The sequence below is a fragment of the Esox lucius genome, chromosome 1 (assembly GCF_011004845.1).
Source record: "Esox lucius isolate fEsoLuc1 chromosome 1, fEsoLuc1.pri, whole genome shotgun sequence".
Taxonomy (NCBI): domain Eukaryota; kingdom Metazoa; phylum Chordata; class Actinopteri; order Esociformes; family Esocidae; genus Esox; species Esox lucius.
Window position 1 is genome coordinate 8079283 of NC_047569.1, and position 26155 is coordinate 8105437.

Sequence of the window (26155 nt, forward strand, 5' to 3'; positions counted from 1 at the left end):
AATCGCGTGCACGCAGACACAGACGCCGGAAGGCCCTCTTGGCTTATAATGATCATGATAATGGTAGGGCTTATGGCTGTCTGTGACATTCCGCCTGGAACTGCTGTTTAACATGCATGCGGGCACACACACACACACACACACACACACAGAACGGTGCCTTGTAAGCACAGTCGGCATCCGATGTTCTCTCTCCGTGGCTGCAGCCCGTAACCAGACATTGTTTGGTATTGGAGAGGTGGAGAGAGACCCAGGTTCCCATCATTACAGCAGGCCCCCGTCAGGGAAAGGGACATAGTGTGCAGCCTGAACGGGATGCCTCAGGCCCCGGGGAGGCGGCGTAATTTACCCCCCCGACAGAGCGGGGGAAATGAGGCCTTCTTTAATGAGTCCATTAAAGGGCTGTTGGGACGCGAGCAGCTGCAGGCGCCAGATACAGCCGCTCCCGGTCCTGACAGCCGTGCGACAAGACGCCACCGCTCGATTGACTCTACCTCTGTCATCCTTCCCTCGACCTCTCCTCTTCTGTCTGTCTTGTCTAAGTGTCTGCCTGTTCCTGTCTGTTTCTTTGTCTCCTGTCTGTCTGTCTGTCTATGTCTGTCAGTACTGACTCTGTTTTTCTGCCTGTCTATCGTCTGTCTGCCTGTCTGTGTGTTCAGTGGCTAGTTGGCTGCTGCACTCCTCCTCTTCAATAAGACTTTCTTACTGATAGATAATGAGCTCCAATATGATGCCACACTAGCACCCCCGACACACACAACACCACAGCAATGCTCACTCATCTCAATGTGTCCTGTGGCTCCAAGTTTGTCTGACTGGGTTTTGGTTAGAAGCAGGCTGTATATTAAAATCTTTTCACAACCACACATGTTATGCACCCTGTTAGCACATCCTGCCTGCATCATTACTGTTGAAGTTAGTAAAAAAAAAATATATTCCAGATGTGCGCAGAATGTGGGGAGGACTACTGCGTTGGCAGCTTTGCCAAGTTTCACCAGAAGGGGGCTCTGAAGCTCCACAGAATGATCCCCATCCAGGTGAGAAAGCAAGCATGCACACGTTTCTCCCTTTCTCTCGCACACACCTTCACTCTTTCTCTCTCTATCAATTTCTTTCTCTCACAGATACATTCCCTTCACCCTGCTTGCTTCTTTCATTCGTACAGATACACAGGCAAACCAACACACTCACACCTTGCTAAGTCTCTTCTTTATTGCAGGTTTGTGTTGATGTTTAAATATATATATATATTATTATTATTATTATTTTTTGGTTACAAAAATGGAAATTATCCATTAACCTTTCACCAGCATTTGATCACTTGCCCTCAGGCTGATTATACACCTGCAATTGAAAGCACAGGAGAGAACACTCACAAAGATAGACACACAGTCTAATGATAAAGAATGTTAAAGTCTAATGTTAAAGGGACGCAGTTTAGTGGAGCAGTATTATGTCCCAATAGTACATACATCATCCCTGAAGTACGTGCTTGCAGTATGTAGTACTTAGTATGCGAATTTAGACGGGGCCTATGTGCTAGCGTGGTAGGATACAGTAGCATACTGTACATCATGCTGTTATTAAAGAGGCTATAAGGTGAGTTTGCATATGCTAGGAAACATCAATAATTTGTTACTATTGAGGCTAGAAGGTGAGTTAGCATATGCAATCATACAGCTCTGTCCTGTTAGTGTAGAGGCTTATAGTTTAAAATGTAATCTAGTTTTGGATTGTCGAAAGCATTCCCTCTTAGGTAATTTACAAAAACAAAGAAAACAGTCAATGGGACACCCGCAACTGACACCCGCAGTGGCTAGGCAAATAGCCAAAGCAAAAAAGCCCCATATCACAGATGTCAGGTCCTGTTGAATGGCTGGTTAGCCCTTTTCAAAAAAAAAAATCCTCCTCAAAAGATTCCTCGTCAATAAATCTAACATTGGAAATGAACCGGCAGTATTCACTTATGTCTGTGGAAGCATTTATTTGCAGTGCACTGCTTTTTTCTACTTTAATTTGTCAGCTAGTACAATTTCTGTATCATCAGTGCAACATTTTATTGTGTTGTCATATAATTCATTTAGCAGCATCTACACCTATCATTACCTTTACATTTTTCTTCAAAGCTGGTAGAAAGAATGATTTGGCAATGGTTCGCTCTGGCTATTAGACTAGCCACAAAGTAGCAGACCTCCTGCGCTGTGTCAGATGCACCCACTCACACTTGACATCATGCATGTATTCTGTTGACCATTTTGCACTCTTTATTGCTTGTAGAAGTCAACATCTTTGCTGCTATATGTGGCATGTCTTGTGTCAAAATGACTCTTGAGCCTACTTGAAAGAAAAAACATTTCATGTTTTTCTTTCATGCTATTTTTGGCATAAATCACACAGGATTCAAGGTAGGCTTTCTTGAGAAGTCGCTTGAGAAGTGGCTTACCATACAGGCCAGATTTGTGGAATGCTTGGGATACATGCACACTGCATTGTTCTAAGCCCTGGGCTATCTTAGCCCCAGGCTAAGACTGGCCCCGGGTTAGCTTAGCCTGTGTTCACACAAGACTTTGTTAACCCTGGGCTAAGGATTCACACTTGTGTTCCTAAGCCCTGGGCTAACGGACAAATACAACACAATACAATTTTACATTCTTTGATAAGCTACAAATGTTACATTCTCTCTGGCATAATGTTACAGTAGCCTACATCACTGACACATGATCAATGTTATGCTAACATGATTCAGTTAAACAACTTAATGACATCGGTTGATCAAGATACCACCCTGTCGGTATTTGCTTGGACAACTTTGTTAAAACTATGCAAAGAAAGAAAAAAACATTAGTCAGCCTTCATTCCTTTGACATATTTGCTAGATTTACGTCCAAAGCAAGCTGCAATAACTAGTTCGCTAAGATTTAGCATTTTCAGAGTGAAACGACCAAAACAGACGGAGCTGTTGGTAATTGCGCATGTAACAAGCATATTTAAATGAAATGAAAGTGCAGGTTTTGTGATTGGACAATAAACTTGTTTTTGACCCTTTTTCACATTGGTTAATTTGTCCTTGAAAAGTCAGTGCTAACCATGCTCCAGAGCAGGGCCAGCTAACCCTAGGCCAAGGGTGGTGCTAGGCCACTTTAAAATATGCAAGTGAACACTTGCTTAGGCCTAGGCTTAGGAGGCTATTAGCACAAGGTTAAGGGGTAGTGTGTACATGCCTATTGACCAGCACTGCCCCTGACCAGTAGGTGTCAAAGTTGCAGTCGGCTTCTTGGTATCGTCTCTGATGAGTGTCATACTTGCTTGTTCATCTATTTTGGTAAGACGGCCTGTTCTAAGCAGTAATAATTATCTTATCCATCCTCCAAGGGACATTCAAGACCTTTGAAATGTTTTTGTACCCATGCCTTGATCATTATCTTTTCACAACTTTGTCACTTAGATCTTTAGAAAACTCCTTTGTGTTCATGGTTGTGTGTTTTCTTTGCAACCCACTACCCAATAGAAGAAACCCAATAGAAGAAACAGAAAAGCTGCAGATTTCTTCCTGAAATCATGGGAATCACTGCAATTTAGCGCAGATAGACCGGGTCGAATAACTGGGTGATTTTGAAGGTAATGAGAGAGAGAGAGAGAATTTGAGAGAGCTTGGAAAGTTGGCCACACTACTGCATATCAGCAGGCTGGTGGCCCCCTCTGCATATCAGCAGGCTGGTGGCCCCCTCTGCATATCAGCAGGCTGGTGGCCCCCTCTGCATATCAACAAGTATAGCAATGAAAAAGTTGGCCTAAACATTTGAACCTCGTCAACGGCCCAACATCCCAGCAGGAATGCTCCCGATTCAGCCCAGCAGGAATGGTCACTCTGGCATTGATTGTTTGAGCTGCAAAATAATTAAAATGCTGTCAGGTTCTCTTTAATAAACTGTACCTTTGGATGAAAGTCCCATTTTAAAGTCAATTTATGAGATCTTGTTTGGAGCACTAGTTCTGCCACACACAAACTCTCCCAAAACTGCACTGGAGAAAGAGAGCAATTGTGTGGTTTGGTGAGATTGGTGAGACATTTGGATAATTGCAGACTTTTAAACTAAAAAACATCATACTTGAAATTGAATGTCACTATAGTACGTGCTAAGTTGGTAACACAAGTGTGGCTCCCATATTCCTTACCAAAGTGACCTTTACTAAAAAAAAATTCTCTCACAGCAAATACCTATTATTAATTCATAACAGGTCTTTTTGTTTGGAGATGTGCATTGATAAGTCAAATCACTCCTAAAATAATCCCCCTTTTACTTGCAGAAAAAAAACTGCTGAATACCCTTGGAGATACTGTCCACTGAAACTGAGACAACTACTGTAGTTGGTAATAGCTGAGGCTCTGGAACTGACGGGGCACTTCAGATGCAGTATGAGTGATAGGCATACCTGAATCACTGGAGAAAGACTGTCACCACACAACTTTCATTTTGTCTTTTTGTGAATCCTGGATGTCCCGGAGAATACTCTAGTTATGTCGCCTTAGGTTTGGGCCAAGCCCTGTGTCCACATGTGTGGCATTTCGTGGCTATTTTCAAATTTCAACATTGTTTTCAGTTTAAACGGCAACTGTTAGCGAAGATGTTACATTGCTACACTTCCAATTCGAGCAAGCTCGTGTCACTGGGAAGATTTTCCCACAGACACCTTTTGCTCTATTACTATGGTAACTGTTACGTTAACTTCCTGCTTTTAAATTGGCAAGTTTATCTCAGCTGTGATATTTTGGTTAAGGACTAAGGTCACAAAAGTTAAAGGAAATTAATTCTTACTGGGAAAATATGGGTTATTTGAGAAACATTACACAGCATGTGACTCATTCTTTACATGTTTCATATGTTATTAATGAAAACATTTTGGCTGGTACAAAGCTGAGTGGTTTCTATACCTTCAAGATTGGCTGTTGATACCAGTAAGGCCTTAACCAAAAACATTATGCCCAATTATATGTTCTTCCCCAAACCTATCCCGAGTCAGCATTTTCCCTAGTGAGACCTGACAAACCTTGATGGGACATTAGGTTCCCAAATGTACACACAGAAGTGGATCTCACTCTCACACACCTGCGCAAGCGCACACACACCCACACACACACACAGTTAGTTTTACTAGTGAGGACTGGCAATTTTCTACAAATTCTCTAGTTTTGTACCTAACTTTTATTCCTTCACCTGACCCTATCCTGGCTGACACAATCAATGTTCCTGACACTGCAGGGTTAGCTGTGATGTCCTGGGCTGGACTGGAGCCTATTGTAACAGCAATATTCCCTCAGAAAATGGGAGAGCGTTTTGAATGGTTATTATTTACTAGCTATTAGCATGTGCAATGCCACAAGCTTCCTCATCTGTGCCCCACTCCAAAGATTTGGGAAATAAACATGGGTTTGGTTTCATGAGCCGAGGCTTGAGTAAAACATAGGTCATGGTTCATTTCAGTTTAAGACTGGGACATCAAACCAGCAGTGTGCATCGCTTTCATTAAAAATGCCTCTTGTCTGCAACATCAAAACACCTTTTACGGACTGTCAGAAAGACTTTGAGTCAGGTGTCAGCCAGGCTGCTCTAACCCTAAAGGTGCGTGCACACTGTCTGCTTGATAGAGCTACAAAGAGGCATTCTCAATCATTTCCAAACATCAGCCAGCGAATCACAGCTACAGCGAGAAATGTTCAACTTTATGCTAATTTCCGAGTGGGCAGTGACGGAGTTCGGCGACTACCAATGGCAGGGCAGATGTTCTCTGGATCTTGAAGTAAATTCTCTTTTCTACTTTTCTACTCACTAGCTAAAAAGTTTTATGACAGAGAAAATAATAATTGCGGTGTCTGGTTTCCCCATTATTTATGATGCTTCTCTAGCTTTATACAGAGATATAATTCTAAAAATGGACGCATGGAAGGTTTCAGAGATCGTTGGGATCACAGGGGAGTGATACAGGCATAACGTAAAACAAAGTAAATTGATAATTTTTTTTGACTTGGCATCATCGTAATACATTTTAGTAGTGGAGTCATGCAATACTTATTAATATTTGTAGAGACAGATGTTTCCCTTATACTGGTTGACTGGTTGTCGCTGTCATAAATTAGGATGATAGGCACTGCCCGAGCGGACAGTGTGCACGCTAAGGAAGGCTCAGCGACAGCTTTCTTAACAGAAGTGGGGTTTTTAGAGCATACTGAAGCAAATGAATTGGCTATTTTGCTTGATTGCCTTGGTGTCCTGGCAGATGGCCTTGGCACCTAGCAGTTTATAGACTAGCGAGGAATAACCACAAATATCTACAATTTGCCCTAGTTCATCAATCATTTGATGTAATTTTTGCTACGGTCTGTCTGTGCACGCAACTCTCACTCAGGTAGAGCAGTGTTGGACTAGTGCAGCGACATCTGGTTACATTGCTCTCACCCCTTTTATGCAATTTGATAGAACTTATAACAATTATCTACGTGCAAAATGCATGTTCTGTCACAGTGAAAACACAACACTGGGGAATCTTAATTGATTGTGGTACATGCCATGTACGTTTTACATGATCAATATCTGTTGCAGAATATTTTGTTTACCTTTTCAAACATCTCCATGGACGGCTCACAGGCTTACTGCACAAGCCAACAATTGCCATCTTGTTGGAAGAGATGTTTGTTTTGCAAGAAGCTCGGCTCAAATCAATAGAAGTAACTTACCCTGTCATTACCTGTTTTCATGTCCACCAACATCTTAAGGTTACAACAGATATTCCTCACATGTCACCAGGTTGCCATGAAGCGATTCTTTACATGACCTTTGACTGTAGTAAAGCCCAGAGCATCTGCTAAATACAAATTCTAGTGGTGACCTAACGTACTTCATCGTACTGCGTGGAAGCATAGGTGGGGTATTTGTGAACAGAACAGTTTCCGGTTTTCTTTGGGATTCAACACTTACTGTGGTAGTGGGCTTGTGGTGCTGTGGTAGTGGGCTTGTGGTGCTGAGGCAGAAATACTTCTGATTGCTTCTAATCCACTGCCATAGAAGGATAAATCGTTAACTTGAACCTTCAATGATTTGTTTCATATTTACTTTCATGTTTGGAAATGATCCACACATATGTCAACAGTGACACAAGTGGAATGATCTGCCAATCAAGGTTAGAAATGCAAACTCAGCACGGTTTATAATTAAGTGTAGCCTGGCCCGGGGGCGTGAAGGTGACCAGTAGGCTTGATACTGTCCACCCTTGATGTCTTGCCAGGTGGGCTCTTGTCGCCACTGGGATGCCCTCCCTCCAATGCCTTTCGGGGGAAGAGTCACTGGCTTGTTGTTGTCTCTCTGTTGCGCACTGGTGCAATTGGGCTGTACTCTGCTGGCAATACCCGACCCTCATTCAGGGTGGTTGCGGTTGGTGGGTGTCCCTTTGGTTGATGCTTGGCAATGTGGGTGGATTGATTTCCTGCCTATTGGGCCCTGTCCGGGGCCTCCCCTGGGTAGGGCCACAGTGTCGCCGGACACCCCGTCTCAGTCCCAAGGTCTTACGCTGCTATACTATTGTGCTGGGGGATTGGGTCAGTTCTCCTTCCCCACTAAGTTCTCTTTCTCCACTATAAATCGTTGTTGATATGAGGAATGCATTTTCTGAATTTTCCCAGTCTTCTCCCGTAAAGCTTTAGGAGGACATGAGGTCCTGGTCCACACCTGCGGAGTACCTGGTTTGGGGGGCCCGTTGCTGTCCCTGTCCTTGTCCATCTGGTCATGCTTCTGATCTAGTCTAAATTTAAATAGACACTGGATTTAGCCCACCTGCTTTTATTATTTATTCCAATTGGACTCTTAATATCTCACCCGGCACAGCCAGAAGAGGACTGGTCACCCCTCTGAGCCTGGGTCCTCTCTAGGTTTCTTCCTAAATTTCGGCCTTCTTAGGGAGTTTTTCCTAGCTACTGAAATTAAACACTTCTGTTGTTTGCTCCTTGGGGTTTAAGGCCAGTTTTTTCTGTAAAAGCACTTTGTGACAACTGCTGTTGTAAAAAGGGCTTTATAAATAAATTTGATTGATTGATTGATGATTGTTTTGGTTCTGTACTTCAGCACATTGGATTTGAAAGGATGCAATGACAATGGTGTTAATGTACCAACTGTCAGCTTTAATTTCAGGGTATTTTCGTCCATATCGGATGGACCATTTAGAAATAGCACAAAACAATTTGTATATATTCCTCCCATTTAAGGGTACTAAAGCATTTGGAGAATTGGCTTCACAGCTGTCTGCTATTAGGCAGGTGTGTTTTCGCAAACAAACTGCAAAAGCTACCAAAGTTTTTCAGGGCCCAAAAGTGTAATGGTATTGGCTATCCAAGTCAATCACCCAGCCTGAATCCATTTGAGCATGTGTGTCACTTGCTGAAGACAAGAGTGAAGTCAAAAATGCCTCAAAACATAAAGGAACTCAAGATGGCTGCAATACTGGCCTGGCAGAGTATCACCAGGGAAGATAGCCAAGGTCTGGTGATCTCTGTGGGTCGAATCTAGCAGATATAGCATGCAAAGGATTTGTAACCAAGTAATAAATATGAAGAATCTTTATATCAGATAATGTTTTTGGTCCCCAAAAATGAGGGACCTTGTATAAAAAGGGCTGTAATTCCTGCATGGTTCACAGTTTATGGATATAAATACCCTCAAATTATACCTGACAGTCTGCACTTTGACATCTTAGTCATTGTTTAATTTCAAATCCATTATTTTGGTGTGCAGAACCAAAACAAAACACGTCTCATTGTGACAAAACATGGGTCATTGTCGAAATACCCTTTAGATGACATTGTATATGCTTTTTGGTGGTTTCATATTAATAAAAAAAATCTATTTCAATATATAGTTAAGAAATCATAGTTTTGATCAATTGTCAATCTGCTCTGTTTTTCAATTCACAGACAAAAAAGGAATATCGGCTATTGGCGCCGGCCATAAAACCCATATACAGTATACCCATATTTGGACACTGACAATTTTCAAAAGTTTGGCTCTGTTAGCCACACGATGGATTTGAAATGAAACAACCGAAAGGCAAAGTGCTGACGTTCAGCTTTAATTCAAGGGGGTTGAACAAAAATAGAAATTGCAACCATTTTCATACACAGTCCCCTTATTTCAGGGGCTCAAATGTAATTGGACAAATTAACACAATCATGAATTAAATGTTCATTTTAATACTTTGTCAAGAATCCTTTGCAGACAATGACTGTTTGATGTCTGCAACGCATGGACACCACCAAACACTGGGTTTCTTCATTTGTGGTCGCTTGTCAGGTTTTTACTGCCGCTGTCTTCAGTTTTTGTTTGTTTGTGGGTCTTTGTGTCTTTTGTCTTCAGCAAGTGAAATGCATGCTCAATCGGGTTGAGATCAGGTGATTGCCATTGCCATTGCCATTGCAGAATATTCCACTTCTTTGTCTTAAAAAACTCCTGGGGTTTGTAGTTTGTTTTGAGTCATTGTCCATCTGTAAAGTTAAGCACCGTCCAGACAACAGCTGAATTTGGCTGAGTCTGAGCAGACAATATATCCCTGTACACTTCAGAATTCATCCGGCTGCTTCTGTCTTCTGTCACATCATCAATAAACAGTAGTGTCCCAGTGCCATTGGAAGCCTTGCATGCCCATGTCATCACACTTCCTCCACTGTGTTTTTCAGATGATGTGGTATGCTTCGGATCATGAGCCGTTCCAAGCCTTCTCACTTTTTTCTTCCCATCATTTTGGTACAGGTTGATCTTAGTTTCATCTGTCCAAAGAATGCTATTCCATTCTTGTCCATTCTTGTCAGGAATTACAGCCTGTTGTCTTCCGTGGACAACCAAGCCTTTTTATGTTGCAGAGCTCACCAGGGCATTCTTTTTTTTCTCAGAATGTACCAAACTGTGGATTTGGCCACTCCTAATGTACCTGCTATCTCTCTGATGGATTTTTTTATTGCAGCCTAAGGATGGCCTGTTTCACTTGCATTGAGAGCTTCTTTGACTGCATGTTGTGGGTTCACAGCAACCGCTTCCAAATGCGAATGCCACATCTGAAATCAACTCCAGACCTTTTACCTGCTTAATTGATGAAGAAATTACAAAGTCAATTGCCCAAATACTTTTGGTCCCTTGAAAAAGAGTGGGCTAGGTATTAAACAGCTGTAATTCTTGAACCCTTCCTTCAATTTGAATGTAAATACCCTCAAATTAAAACTGAGAGTCTGCACTTTAAGCCCATATTAATTATTTCACTGTAATTTGAATATATTTTGGTAAACAGCCAAAAAAACTATATTTGGTGTTAGTGTCCAATTATTTTTCAGACCTAACTATTTGTCGGGCAGCACAGACACTCATTATGAGCGCTGTATGTTGTGTGCGTGTTAGTTGGTCTGCCTATATGAACTATAAAATTGACTAGAGGGCGTCTCCATGGTAGTGTAAACTGTCTCCGTCTCAGGTCTACTGGGCGGTTATTGGACCGGTGTCTCTGGGTATTCAACTTTTTTGTTCCCCTACATGTTTTCCCTGACTTACTATACTCTGTGTGTGTACTTTGTGTGTGTACTCTGTGTGTGTGTGTTTGCGCCTGCTGTGCAGTAATTCCAGCCCTGGTGCAATGCGGCGCCACTGATCCATTGGTCGTGTTATAGTGTTGACCAACCGTTCCCTTTCAGTGTTTGTCTCTGATATCTCTGTCACACAATTCAAAAGAGTCCGAATTGAAATGAACAAACAAACAAGCGCCATGTGAGAGCCTGGCTTTACCCAGAAGCCAGTCTGTTTGGCTTTTACCCAAGTGCTTTCTGGTGCACGCGCGCCAACACACACACACACAGAGTGTCAAAGCAAGGCTGTGTGTTTGGCAGGACACCGAGATCCAGGATTATACACACGGCACTCTCCGCACCACACTCATAATCCTGTTGGATTTGCTTTCAAAAAAAGAGAGAAAGAAAGAGAGAAGGAAAAGAAAGGAGAGAGAAATATTAATTTAATCAGCTCTCAGCATGCAGTGTTCCTTCCTGCCTGCCAGTGTACGTGAGTGTGTGTGTACATGCGCGCGTGTGCACGTGCATTTGCGCGCGGCAGTCGTCGCGTCATCGCCTATCTCTCACCCCTGTTGTTCGGGGTCGAAGCTGTTACAAAACATTACACTGTCGTACCGGTCTTCTCACTTCTCATATGCCGATGGCCTCCAGCCATGTTTCAATAAAACCAGCACAATGAACAACAGAAAAAAAAAACGTCACTGCGTGCAGAGAAGTATATATTTTACGAGGAAAGCACCTCCGGAGTTCGACTACATGCACTAGGCGTCCACGTCTGGTCCTTTTTGCCATGAGCCAAGGACCCGGGTACCACCTTCTCATGTGAACTCCGTACCACCTCTGCAATGTACTAGTCCCTTTGACATTTGGATGTAATATATTCCCCATTCGCCTGCTTTCATGTCTCTTCCGTTTCTTTCATATGTTAATACCCCCCCCCCATCCCCCCCCTCTCCCTCCCTTCCTCCCAGTGGGGTGGGATGCCTCAAGGACGTAGCAGCGCCGATAAAGATGGGTTAACCTGCGTGGTCACTGGTGATTAATAAAAGGGAAAGTGGACTAAGCCCGTGGTACTGAGAGAATCAATCAGACCTTGGTTCTAAGGCATATTCATGGAGGACGGTCATATTTGAGTCTGTGTGTCGTGTTTTTTAATTAAATTAATTTGATTTGATTTACTGGAAGTGGTGTCCTGTTTTAGGGGTCAGGGGAATGTGTTCTCTGGGCCACACGGTTCATGGGTTGTTAAATATACGACGACCTGTTTCACCTGGTTTTGTTGCTGATCTAAATTCTGCCCCGACAAGTCCTGCTATCGCTATCGCCCGCAACTGATCGTGTTGCTATTTTTGTCTGTACACTCAACAAAGAAAAGCCAAATCTGGAGGATTTGCCATTTTGCACTCTCTATATCCACTGTGATTATTTTTCAACACTCTGTTGCAAAAAGCCAACTGACATTTACATTTACTCCTGAAGTGAATGTGTTCTGGAGCCACCTATCAGCTGGACATTTTAATGTGGTTGTTCAACGATTTAGCCTCGACAGACTCTCATAACGTCCACCCGGTACAGCAAGAGAAGGTCATCCCCGGAGCCTGTCTGGGCCTTCTCCAGGTTTCTTCCCAGGTTACGTGCTCTCTAGGGATTTTTTCCCCTGGGCACTTCAACATTCTGCTGCTTGCTCTTTGGGGTTTTAGGTTATCTGTGTAAGCACTACTGAACTGCTGATATAAAAGAGGCTTTATGAAATACTTTGGATTGATTGTGCAGCTTGGAAAGGCTGTGAGAAGAATTGCCAGCCTTCAGCTTGCTGCACCAGTAGGGTGGTTGCAGTGGTCTGTGTGTGTGTTGCTCAACACTCCCCATTATTTCCCCACAGACGGAGATCCAGACCTCGGTCAGCACTCTGGATGTTGTAAGCCACTTCCAGAGACAGGTCCACCGCAGCCCTAACCCCGATTCCCATGCGACTGGGAAAGGAGTGCTGAGGGGGCTGGAGGGAGGAACCCAGGCTATCCCCGCTGTTGTGAAATTCCACAATGCACATGGAAGCCAGGTGAGAGGTCACCAGTAGATCATGTAGCTGGCCCTATCTTTAAAAGTACTTCCTGCCTTGTTCTGCTCTTGAAGCGATTGTTGCACGTCTCAATGTTATAGGTTTTATTTGTCAATCACTCGGGAGCGCAGGACGAATTGGACGAACAGGACTACGATGATGACCTGGAAAATGAGGAGGTGGTGGAGATGTTGACTCCTTCACTGCTGGTAGGAGAGTATGATGAGGAGGCATCAACTTGGTCCTTTCAGGAGGCTCTACGGCAGTGGAGAGGAGACCGAAAAGATGGAGGAAAGCAAAGAGAGGAAGGAGTGAGTAGAGAGGGAGGATCGAGAGAACCGATTTTAGAGAGAGGAGACACAATTTGGAGACCCCACCAGGCCAGGCCAGGTAATTCTCTCTTAGTCTCTCTCACACACACAAACACACACACAACATGTTACAACGGCTTCATGGTTCCCAGACATGGAACATGTACAAAACGATACTTATACATCCAGATGACCCAGAGAGTAACAATAAACATACTCGCTATTTACCTGCCATTTTGTCTGGCCCACTCCTCTTCCTCTCGCTGAGCTTGTATAACTCGTCAAAAATATTATTTGGTCCATTCACATGTCAACATTGTCAGTCTTTTTCTGTCTTTTTCTTTTCTCTGAAACGACTCTCCCCTTTTGCCTCCTCCACCTCCTCCTCCTCCTCCTCAGTGTTGTCTTTGACAGCAGTACAGCAGTGATGTGTGGGAGGTTTTTGTGAGAGAGGGAACACTCTGTTGTAGGTACATCTTGTCTGTGTCCTTGTGGTGGCTAGGAAAGCTCCGCTGCTCTCAGATAGATGCAGAAGGAGAAGAGGGTTTTGGGTTAGCGATCAGTAAACACTCAGGTTAAGGGATTTTAGGCAGCGTTCTCTTCACATTTTATTTGGAACTAAGCTTTTTTTCGGCCTTTTGAAGGGAACTCGACAGTTGTGTGGAGTCTGTGAAACTTCTGGACTGTGTTTAAAGTGTGGCTGACAGATGAAGTTATATTTTGAGAATGTAGCCAATAAGCTATTGCAGCAATTAGAGTAGAATTGTAGCCTGTCTGTGTCCTTCCAACAAAAGTGACTCCCCCATTTCTGACCAATACTTAACTTACAATGCTAATAACTGAAGTACTTGCAAAGAATATCAACAAACGTGTTGCACGCAAGTGGCCTGAAATGCACTGAAACGGAACATAGTAGCTATGTGAGGTATGGTGGTACTCTGATGTGCCCTGTTGCAATATGAAATGTTCTTTATGGGCAACACCACACCAGGTCTATTTCAAACCTTATGAGCATGGTCCTTTGTGGAATCTACAAAGAGATTGTGTACAGCAGCAACGTAAACGGGTTCTGCTCCTGTCACAAGCCCAAGTAGACATATTTTGTCGCTATTTACATCAGTTTAAGAATGATTATACTATGAATAATAAGCAACAATAATAATTGGGAATCATAGTGTAGTGCTTCTCAAGGACTCAAAGTCACCATAGTTTTAATGTAAAGCAGCTGTAATTTATGTTTCAGGAGTATGGACCCCCCCCCCCCACACACACACACACACACACACACACTTCCCCCCATCCCTTCCTTGTCTGTCCCTCTCCTCAGATCTCTCCGGGCCCATCTCTGATCTATTCGGGCCCGATGGAAAGTGCTTACCATTGCAGTTGTGGCCGTGGCTGTTGCATATTGAGATAATGAGCAGTGTGTTAAGAGGGCTTCCACTACACACCAACGTTGATGTTGTCAGTGAGTGTGCAGCGGGGACACTGACAACATCAACGAGGCCAGAGGCCCCTGTCCATGCATGGCATTTTGCTGCAGTGCTGTGTGTGTGTGTGTGTGTGTGTTTGTGTGTGTGTGTGTGTGCGTGTCTGTGCTGTGCTTCAAATGATGGTGCTTGTACCTGTGTATGTGCGCGTGTGAGAGTTTGCGTGTTTTTCTGTGTGTGTTTGTGCTTTAATTTATGGTGTTTGTGTGTTTTGGGGCATTTTATTAGGTCTCTTAGCATTTTCCTCTGCTTTATAGAGAGCCAGACTTTACTTCACATCCCTTGTTTTTGGAATTTGCTGCTAGCCTACAGTCCTAATTATTTCTGTCAACCTATTGGCAGGGAAGCGCAATTTAAAGCTAGCTTTGTAGACCTAATGTAGTGCCATTACTTACCTGTCTCTCTCTGTCTCACTCACTCTCTCTCTCTCCTACCTATCTCTTCCTTTTTTATCTCTTTCCCGCTCTCCTCACGCTTTTTCATTTGCCCCCCCCCCACCTCAAAATCTCTCTCTCCCCGTTAACGTCCTGTGTTTATACTGTGGCAGTGGAAACGATGGGGACCCAGGCAGACCTGAGTGATGCTGGGGATGAGCGAGGACCTGTGAAGGTGGAGTTCACCCAGTTCAGTGTCAGTTACTTGGAGAGACTGCTCCTCAAGAGACACCGCAGGTGAGGGGTGACGAGTGCGGAAGGAGAGAGCGAGGGAGACTGAGACAGGAGAGAGCGAGACAGAAAAGTTTCTGTGTAATGTTTACTTCCAATCTCTGATTGTTCTTTGTTTACTCTTTTTATTTTTTTTTACCTCTTATTTGGCAATGTAAACAGAAAGTAAGTGACAGACAGTGAATGAGAGACAAAGATACAGTGTCAGGGAGGCACTGTCAGAGAGAAAGATACAGCAAGACAGTGTCAGAGACAAAGAGAGAGAAAAACAGGGGGTGGACCTGGGGTGAGAGTCTGATGTGTCCCTACATAACTGTGAAAAGCAGCGTTTCGCCCAGACACGGCAGGAATGGATGTACAACATAATACACCATAATTGAGGAGCCCCTGAATGGCACAGCAATGTCACTGCCGCCCAGTTAACCACATATTTTCCATACCAGTGTCCCACAGCAGGACTGGAAAGACAACCTGGCATAAGATAACATAACCGTTTAAAGTAGAGTGTAGTCTACAAAAGCGTTCTTCGGCTGTCTCCATGGGAGAACCCTTTTGGTTCCTGAGAGAATGCTCTGTGGAAAGGACCAAAACACTTTCTTCAAAGGGTTATAGTATAGGGACAGCGGGACAACCCTTTTAAGTTCTAGGTAGCACTTTTTCGTGGATAAGGCATGTCTGGGGGGGACAAAATATTACACCATACCTTCCAGCAGTAGCTTGCATGACACAGTGGATTTCATCTCAGCACACTGTGGCATTTCTAGAGCTATGGCACTATGTAATTATCACGCTCACACAAACACACTGCATCCACCAGCATCATAAGGATTAACTTTTATGATGTCATCATTAGGTTCCATACCCATGAAGCAGAAGAACCCTCCAATCTCTGTGAACACGTGTACTTACTCGAGAGGGCTTACATTGGTTCTGATAAGTCTCTGCCAGCTTTGCTCATCTGGACCCAGCAATCTTTGCCCATTCTTCTTTGCAAAATTACTCCAGTTTTGTCAAGTTGGGTGGAGACCTTTGGGGATCAGCAATTTGAGCCTCTTTCCACAAATTCTCAATGGGATTGAGGTTTGGACGGCGCCACTCACTCAAAGCCACTCCAGCATTGTCTTGGCTGTGTTTTTCTGGTTGCTGTTACGCTGAAAGATTAATCTTTGCCCCAGTACGAGGCCCTGTGGGCTTGGATCAGAAAGGACCTCACTGTATTTTGCTATATTCTTCCTGCACTCCTGACCATTCTCCCTGTCCCTGAACATTACCCCTGTAACTGCCCCTGAACATTATCCACATTATCCCAGTGAAGCATGATTGTGATGCTGCCACCACTCGGCTTCATGGTAATGATGGTGTTCTCAGGATGAGGTACAGTGTTAGGCTTGCGCCAGACATAGAGCTTAAACAATGCTCCATTTTGGTCTTGTCAGACCATAGACTCTTAATTGTGGACATTACTGTGCTCTGGAGATATATATATTTTCAAGAGCCTTATTATGGATTTGTTTTGAATGTTAGAGACAGCTGTATTTCACCTGAAATCATGTGGACTCTATTGAAGTAATTACGGGACTTCTAAAGACAACTGGTTGCACCACAGCTCATTCAGGTGTCTTAAAGCAAAGGTGTTGAATGATTATTCCATCAGTTATTTTCATTATAATTCATTATATTAAGAACAATTTGCAGATTTAATATTTCACTTTGACGTTACTTTTTGTGTTGATCAGCGGCAAGTACTCCAAATGAAATCCATTATGATTTCATGTTGTCATAATAAAATGGGAAATGTTTAAGAGGGTCAGTACTATTGATAGCCACAGTAGTACATACACATACAGTAAGTCATAATATACTTGTGAGGGCCTTTTTGAGACCACATCTGTTTCCATAAAAAACCCTATTTTCACTAACCTAAACCCTAACTCTGAGCCCCTCCTCAAAAAAATGATGAATGGGTTACTACTTGTGAGGACTTCTATATAATTAATCATGCGCGCGCACACACACACACACACACACACACACACACACACACACACACACACACACACACACACACACACACAGATCTAGCAATTCATAAACACACCTAGAAACACACGCACACACACACAGCATCTTGGCTGTCCATATCGAAATTGTTGATGAGGCGCTCAGCTTGGGGTTGAGAGGAAAGCCAGAGCCACTTGATGTGACGAGCCGCGCTCTCTCTGCTGCTGCCTGGCTGTGAAGATTATCAAACTCTATGGTTGCCATGGTTCTGAGGTCCCCACTCAACCCTTTATAGCCATGTACATTAAACACCTTTCAAACAGCACCCATTTCAGACAGGTTTTTTTTTCCTTCCCAGGAGCGGACTGGGCATATTAAGTCCTCCGCTCCCTTTCTATTCAGAAATAATCCCTGCTACTCTGGGCCCGCTGCCGCGCCATGGGGGGGAAGGTTGGGGGGTTCGTTCAAGATGGATGTGAGCGGAGGAGACAAACGGTCAGGCAGAGACGAGATGAGGACACGGGACAGGCGATAGTGAGAGGGAGAGCAGTTATTTACCATGGTACACACATATTTCAGATTGGATTAAAACCATGGTGTTGTTGGAAGTCCTTCACCCAGTCTGCACACTATGGACCAGCTTGGCCGGGCTCTCTGGCACTCAGCCTAGAATGGGATGAGTTTGGGAAAAAGGGAGGATAAGGCAGAGGGGAGGGAGATCTATATCTCCTTATTTATTTTTTATCTATCTATCACCTATCTTTCAATCTATCATCTATCTATATGTATATCTTATCTAGCTAGCTATCATCTATCTAATCTCTCATCTCTCTATAGACTTACAGTCCCCTTCAACATGATTGGCATACTTGATAAATATGAGAAAAAAGGCTGGAGAAAATAACACTGATTACACTTTATTCTATGGGGAAAAACTTTTATATTTTCAGAAATGTGTAATTTTGGTTGATTCTTTTGAATCATTATGAACTATTTGATGAAAAACTATATTACACATGTTTTAAAATTACAGTCTACAATATAGCTTATAACCTGTGTTTATTTTATTCAACATTTTACTAATCTGAGGATGCCAATCATTTTATCTTTTCCATCTATCTTGTTTATAGTGACTTCTGAAAGAAATCATACCTCTTTAATTTCTACCAACTTTTTTGTGTTATAGACTTATTATAATTGATCAAATACTTGTTTTCCATCTGTCTGAACACAATACCCTTAATGACAACGTGAAAATAAGCTTTTACTTGTGCCAATCTACTGTTAATACAATTTAAAAAAATCTAATGTACATTATTCAGACAATCCCATTGAACTCTGATGTGTCTTTTGATAATCCTCAAGATGTCTCCAGAACTTGAAGTTCACCTGTGGGAAAGTCAATTGATTTCACATTATTTACATAGGCAAGCCAGTCTATACATGGTCCCAAGTTCCACAGTAGTTTGTCTGACTCGACCAATGTTCCTGACAGTGCAGGGAGAGCTGTGACTCACTGGTTTGGGGAGGAGCCTATTGTAACTGCAACATTCGCATTGAAAATGTGTTAGTGTTTTAATTGGTTCTGATTTCCTAGCTATTTGTTGGAGGACTTTGAGTCAGATGTCAGCCATGCTTACTCCCCTGTGCATGTCAGAGCAAAAACCAAGCCATAAAGTCCACGTTACTTTGTGGAAAACTCCTAAATTGAATTGTGTTGAGGCGTGGATCTTGAGAAGGTTATAAAAAATTGCTAAAGCATTGAAAGTTCCCAAGAGAACAGTGGACTCCATCATTGTGAAATGGATGAAATCTGGAACCAACAATACTTTTTATAGGGCTAGCCTTATGCCCGAACTAAACAACAAGACAAGAAAGGTCTTGGTTTGGGAGATGATCAAAACCTCAATGGCATCTCTAACAGAGCTTCAGAGTTTCTCAACAATCTCTGCATCACTCCATCAATCACACCTTAGTGGTAGAGGGGCTAGACAGAATCCATTGCTGAGTTAAAGGCATATACTTGGAGGACTCTGAGAGCATGAGGAAAGGGATTCTCTGGTCGGATGACACCAAAGTCTGGCCTGAATTCTAATTTGAATGTCAAGGTACCACTCATCACCTGGTTAATACCATCCTTATGGACAGTGGGACATTGTGCTATGGAGTTGCTTCTCAGTGGTAGGGCCTGGGAGACCGGATTGAGTGAATGATGAACGGAGCAAAATATAGACGTCACTGATGAAAATCGGACTCGAAGCACATGGGACCCTAGACCAGGGCAAAGATTAATATTTCAGCTTGACAATGACCCAAAGCACAGACAGTCCGTGAATGTTTTTAAGTAGGATAGCCAAAACGCAGGCTTGAACCCCATTGTTTTCCCTTTGTTGTTATGGGATATTGTGTGTAGATTGATGGCAAAAAAATTACCAATTATTAATTAAGTCACCACAAAAATGTGGAGAATGTAAAGGTTTCTGAATGCTTTTCTAAGGTGCTGTTTCTGTCTGTCCTTTCTCAATTCCATTTTATTATCTGTCTCACATTTCTCTCTCTATCTATCTTTTAATCTAATCCGTGTGGCTATTTGGAAATCAATGTATCTGTCTCTTTGAGATGTGAAGAGAGAGATCCATCTATCCATCTAATCTATCTGTCTCCGCTGGGCGGAGGAACGTGGGTGAGAGACAGGAGAGCGATGGGGTGGTGAAGGGGGACAGGAGGGCGATCTGTCCATCTAATCTGAAATCTGTCTGTTTTTTGGGTGGGGTCGGGGTGCGCTGTATTTTTCTCAGGACGCCGATCGAAGCTTATCAACCGCTGGCCTCCCTGGCATCCCCGCAGACCTCCCCGACGCCCTGGCCCCCGCCAGAGGAAACGACTAACACCCTGACAGGTGGGTTACATGCACACACATACACACACATACACACACACACGCACACACACATACACACACACTCCAAACAAGATGGACGAAAAAAAAAAACACCTCTTTCTTTCTCGGTCAGCTGTATCTCTGGCTGCCCATCCGTCCGCGACGGTGTGATGGGTAATCACTAGCTGTGATTGTGTGAGCGGGTGGGGGGGCGTTAGAGCCGACGGATGCCTGACAGGGTGCACTTTGCCTGGGCAGGGAGGAGGCAGGGGAGGATTGGGTAGACCTGGAGCTCATCAGTCAGGGTAGAGGGCTGGGTATCTGGCCAAGTCCCAGCTGTCAGGATAACGCTTCGCTGGGGTTAGTCAACCTCATGTATCCCACTTAGTCCTCTCTCTATCTCTCAATTATTAGTTCTCTCTATCTCGCTTTTATTAGTCCTCTCTGTATCACTCTTTAATTGTTCCTCTCTCTGCTTTTAGTACTCCAACTCTATCTCTCTTTTATTAGTCTTATTTGTTATTTCTCTTCTATTAGTCCTACCTTATCTCGTTTTCTTTCTATCTCTCTTTTATTAATCTTCCCTCCATCTCTCATTAGTTCTCTGTCTCTATCTCTTCTTTTACTCGTCTTTCTTAGTCCTCTTTCGTTTATTCATCCACCCTCTGTCCTTCCAGAGTCCCACTCTAAAGCCATTTCCTTCTCGACCCATGCCCTTCTAATCATCCGTCAACCGCCCCCATACTAAAGAAGAGAAATCAAACTTCTGAGATCCTGAAACTCCAGCTCCAAAGTCCTGCCCCCATGCCCCGTCTCTGCCAAAGCCTACTCACCCATACCCTATCCCCCAAACAATGAGTGATCGGCTCAAAGAACAGGCCGGAGAGAAAAGCAAACCATATGAGGTTATTTGTGTTTGCTTTCTTTCTTGGAATTTTATAGCTGTCTGCAAGTGGCAGGTTCAATCTTCAAGTCCTCCATCTGACAGCCTTTCCCATCAACCTGTCTCTTAGGGAAGTAGAGTTTCCCAGCCTATATATATATATATATATATCCAGGAAGTTTCCCTCATCTTTAACTGAAGAAGGAATGGTGTGTGAAGTCATGAATAAGGAATGTGATGTTGGGCATCATGTCGGCAGCCATTGGTTGTCTTAAAAAGTAATTTTCCTGAACTGTCAGACTGGTGTCGGCAGTGGGCATACTGCTCATACTGCTCTTGCCGCCGGCGAGGGAGGGTGGGGTGGGTCTGACTGAGTTATGGTCTATCATAAGAAGGTAAGGGATCGGAGCTGCAGACATTTCTTCAAGTTTGGGGGAAAAAAACAGCTGAACCTGGTAAATGGTATATAACATTACCTGAGACTAATAATTAGTGCGTCTGGTAGCTTATAGTCTGTCAGTTTTTGCACTAAATAAAAAACCCAGGAAAACAATTAAAGCCATAAAAAGTGATCAAAAATTTTAAAAAGTATCCAAGTCTGATGAAAGATATTCAACATTGTTATTTTACCAATTGCACAATCTTGAAAAGAAGTCTTGGGTCCAACCAGCAATTACTGCTAACATATTTGAAGAAAAAACACAACAGACACTGGCCCTCATTCATAAAATTAGCGTACGATCACATTTGATATTAAAATGATCATACAATCATTTCACAGATAGAGCTGGGATTCATCAATATTATCTTTGTCATATCCCTACGATCAAGTCTGGTCGGAGACTGTGTAAATCAACGCCAAAAAATAAGGTAATGCTTGATTTGCAATAAGACCATCATAATCACGAAAAACAACAATCATAACAGCCACATCATATATCATTAAATGGTCATTATTATTTTGGTTGATGGCATCTTGATAAGCTAACAGGTCTTAAATGGACTAGTGAGAGTTTAAATAAACCAGTGGTTGTGGGTCAAGCAGTTACCCTAATAATGGCAGAGTTTGATCTTCTAAAGGACCTCTGCTCTGGGCTGAGACACGAAAGAGTATTCCGTGACTATGCTGAATCTTTCATGATGAATGACGAATGGTTAATTAGGCTATAATTTATGCTGAAAGCTGTCAATTCATAGTTTGATGATCGCCACACCTGCATAAATTACAGTTGTGTCAAATGTCAATAAAGACAAGTGCAGTGCGTTCTTGTGTCCACGGCATTATACGATTTATCAATCTGCCATGATATCTATGCTCATTTCAGCGACATGCGACAGTTTCATAAATCAGTTGATTATACGTCTCTCCCCACACTTGAATTTAAGATATTTTCTAAAGAGATTTCATAAATGAGAGCCAATGTTAGTTTATAATTCTAAGTCTCATACATATGGCTCCTTTAAGTTTCATACATATGGCCCCTTTAAGTTTCATACATATGGCCCCTTTTAGTTTCATACATATGGCTCCTTTAAGTTTCATACATATCGCCCCTTTAAGTTTCATACATATGGCCCCTTTTAGTTTCTTACATATGGCTCCTTTAAGTTTCATACATATGGCCCCTTTAAGTATCATACATAATTCCCCTTTATGTATCATACATATGGTTCCTTTAAGTTTCATACATATGGCCCCTTTAAGTTTCATACATTTGGCCCCTTTTAGTTTCATACATATGGCTCCTTTAAGTTTCATACATATGGCCCCTTTTAGTTTCATACACATGGCTCCTTTAAGTTTCATACATATGGCCCCTTTTAATTTCAATAAGACACATTTATTTAACAATTTGTTAAATGTTGATTATTTCTGAGCACCAAAAAAGTTCATAATTTTCTATTTTATTTGGATGAGGTTTTAAATATTGGGAATCATTTTGCCTGTATGAGAAATGTATGCTTACATTTTTGCACTATTTAAAAATAACTCCCAAATCATCCCTACAATGTAAAGCACTAGAAACCCAAGAGCTGAACCCTGAAAAGAGTCCCCTGAATGTAAGCTGTTAAAAACACTAAACAATCCTCCTAAAATCTCCTGTTTGACAAATTGGAAAAAGACAAAAGAAATTGAGTGAGAAATCACTTTTTTGCCCTAAAGAGTATGAAATTGGCCAAATATCTCTACCAGGGATCCAAAACAGAGACACATTCTACCTAGAAAAAGAATGATACCAAAACTACCGTCTGAGGAGAGTGTGTTTGGTCACCACTCAGCAGGGGAGGTAGATCTCCCATGGGAGCCCTTCTTCCAAGAAACACATTTATTCCAAATGTTAAACTACTAAACCCAGAGGGAACATTTTAAATACTCTTGGGCAAAGGTGGAATGGCTCTGCCTGCTGCAAAATATGTATTTGCCTGCCATAGTGTAAGGGACAATAGTCTGCATCAAAAAGCAGCATTATGTGCTGTTTATGTTCTGATTATTATATTGTGTTATACTGTAAGTGATATTAGTGTTAGTAATGATAGTGGTGGTAAATGTATTTTTAGGTAGAGATATAATGATACTACTAGTTACAGTGTTAGTACAGTGAGAGAAAAATGTATTTGATCCCCTGCTGATTTTGTATCTTTGCCCACTGACAAAGAAATTAGTCTACAATTTTAATGGTAGGTTTATTTGAACAGTGACAAACAGAATAACAACAAAAAAATCCTGAAAAAACATGTCAAAAATGTTATGAATTGATTTTCATTTTAATGAGTGAGATAAGTATTTGTCCCTTTTGCCAAACATGACATAGTATTTGGTGGCAAAACCCTTGTTGGCAGTCACAGAGGTCAGACATTTCTTGTAGTTGGCCACCAGGTTTGCACACATCTCAGTTGGTATTTTGTCACACTCCTCTTTGCAGATCTTCTCCAAGTCATTAAGGTTTCGAGGCTGACATTTGGCAACTCGAACCTTCAGCTCCCTCCACAGATTTTCTATGGGATTAAGGTCTGGAGACTGGCTAGGCCACTCCAGGACCTTAATGTGCTTCTTCTTGAGCCACTCCTTTGTTGCCTTGGCCGGTTTATTTTGGGTCATTGTCATACTGGAATACCCATCCACGACCCATTTTCAATGCCGTGGCTGAGGGAAGGACTTTCTCACCCAAGATTTGACGGTACATGGCCCCATCCATCCTACCTTTGATGTGGTGAAGTTATCCTGTCCCCTTAGCAGAAAAACACCCCCAAAGCATGATGTTTCCTCTATGTTTGACAGTGGGGATTGTGTTCTTGGGGTCATAGGCAGCATTCCTTCACCTCCAAACACGGCGAGTTGAGTTGATGCCAAAGAGCTTGATTTTGGTCTCATCTGACCACAACACTTTCACCCAGTTTCTCCTCTGAATCGTTCAGATGTTCATTGGCAAACTTCAGATGGGCCTGTACATGTGCTTTCTTGAGCAGGGCACCTTGCAGGTGTTGCAGGATTTCAGTCCTTCACGGCGTAGTGTGTTACCAATTGTTTTCTTGGTGACTATGGTCCCAGTTGCCTTGAGATCATTGACAAGATCCTCCCGTGTAGTTCTGGGCTGATTCCTCACTGTTCTCATGATCATTGCAACTCCACAAGGTGAGATCTTGCATGGAGCCCCAGACCGAGGGAGATTGACAGTTCTTTTGTGTTTCTTCCATTTGCGAATAATCACACAAACTGTTGTCACCTTCTCACCAAGCTGCTTGGTGATGGTCTTGTAGCCCATTCCAGCCTTGTCTAGTTCTACAATCTTGTCCCTGATATCCTTGGACAGCTCTTTGGTCTTGGCAATGGTGGAGTTTGGAATCTGATTGATTGCTTCTGTGGACAGGTGTCTTTTATACAGGTAACAAGCTGAGATTAGGAGCACTCTCTTTAAGAGTGTACTCCTAATATCAGCTCATTACCTGTATAAAATACACCTGGGAGCCAGAAATCTTTCTGATTGAGAGGGGATCAAATACTTATTTAACTTATTAAAATGCTGTTGTTGTTATTCTGTCTTTCAATGTTCAAATAAACCTACCATTGAAAATGATAGACTGATCATTTCTTTGTCAGTGGGCAAACGTACAAAATCAGCAGGGGATCAAATTATCTTTTCCCTCACTGTAGGTACAGTAAAGATAGTAGTAGTAGTAGTAGTAGTAGTAGTAGTAGTAGTAGTAGTAGTAGTAGTAGTTGTAGAGAGTATTGTTAATGGTAGTAATAGTGTTATTAGGTAGAAATATTAGTGGTAGTAACGACAGAAGCAGTAATGATAAAACTAGTAATAGTGAGATTAATGGTAACAGTACAGAAGTAATAGTTGTGGTAACAGTGGTCATAGTATGAGAGAGACATAGAGAGAGAGAAAAAGAGAGAATTACAGAGAGAGAGACTGACGGCTTGGTGTAGTTGCAGTGTAGTGAGTTAACTAGGAGCTAGTGTGAACTGTGAACTCATCATCAGGATGAGCTGAATGTTTCTAAGCGTTTAGGTGCCAAATTTCACTAAATAGTTAAACGGATGCATATATTCTAGTAGTACAGTAGGACATCTGGAGTCTATAGAGCAAAGGAAAGGGGCTTTCTCACCCCTTTTTCTTTGTCTTTGTCTCTTACCGTTCGTCTCCCTTTCTCTCGTTCTTAATTTTTGTAATTTTTCTGTCTGTCTGTCACTCTCTCTCTGTTTCTCTCTGCCTCCCACTTTCTACAACTCACTTCTCTGTAACAATGTGTTTTTGTGCCCCGTAGCTGAGGATGAGGAGTTTAGGCGCTACTGTGCCTCGCTGTTTGCTGTGTCGTCCTGTGGTTGCAGTGCTGAACCGAAGCCTTCATCTGGATCGTGTCTGAGTATCAAGGAGCTGGATAAGGTGAGTTTTAACAGGCCTGTTAAACCACCCTCCAATATCCACTGTTACTATGGACACAAAACACACACACACCTTACCTGTAAATACGGTTGACTTCTCCACTTCGCCTCCTCTCCTTTGCAGACAGTCAGAGAGAGTGGCTTTGTTGCAGAGCCGAAGGCAGAAGACAACACAAAGTAAGAACTTCATTAAAAAGCCTCCCCACAAAGGCGTACCTCTGAAGTCCTGGCAACAATCGCTAGCTCCGCGTCACAGGCTCTGGCCTTGAAGTGGCGACATCACACGTTGAATTGCATCAACGCATTTTTTTGGAGAGGTGTCGCTGCTTTGACAGCTTGATGTGATAATGAGTACAAAAGGGAATTGAGGAGTGTTGTCT

The 26155-nt window shown here is 42.6% G+C and overlaps 1 protein-coding gene across 1 annotated transcript; it reads left to right on the top strand.

Annotated features, from left to right (window-relative positions):
- Positions 1-941: 941 nt before the first annotated feature.
- Positions 942-25983, top strand: LOC117592761 (zinc finger B-box domain-containing protein 1-like). Its single transcript, XM_034293320.1, has 7 exons — positions 942-1037; positions 12477-12653; positions 12755-13043; positions 15002-15125; positions 19919-20019; positions 25658-25776; positions 25900-25983. Exons 1-7 carry the CDS (start codon positions 942-944, stop codon positions 25954-25956), a joined length of 963 nt encoding a protein of 320 aa, XP_034149211.1. The 3' UTR covers positions 25957-25983.
- The last annotated feature ends 172 nt before the right edge of the window (positions 25984-26155 follow it).

Bases quoted from the DNA above. Each gene is read 5' to 3' on its own strand.
- LOC117592761 (XM_034293320.1), top strand. From the start codon at position 942: ATGTGCGCAGAATGTGGGGAGGACTACTGCGTTGGCAGCTTTGCCAAG. The intron at 12,654-12,754 runs GTGAGAGGTCAC...TCAATGTTATAG, and splicing joins ACAATGCACATGGAAGCCAG to GTTTTATTTGTCAATCACTC. The intron at 15,126-19,918 runs GTGAGGGGTGAC...TATTTTTCTCAG, and splicing joins CTCCTCAAGAGACACCGCAG to GACGCCGATCGAAGCTTATC.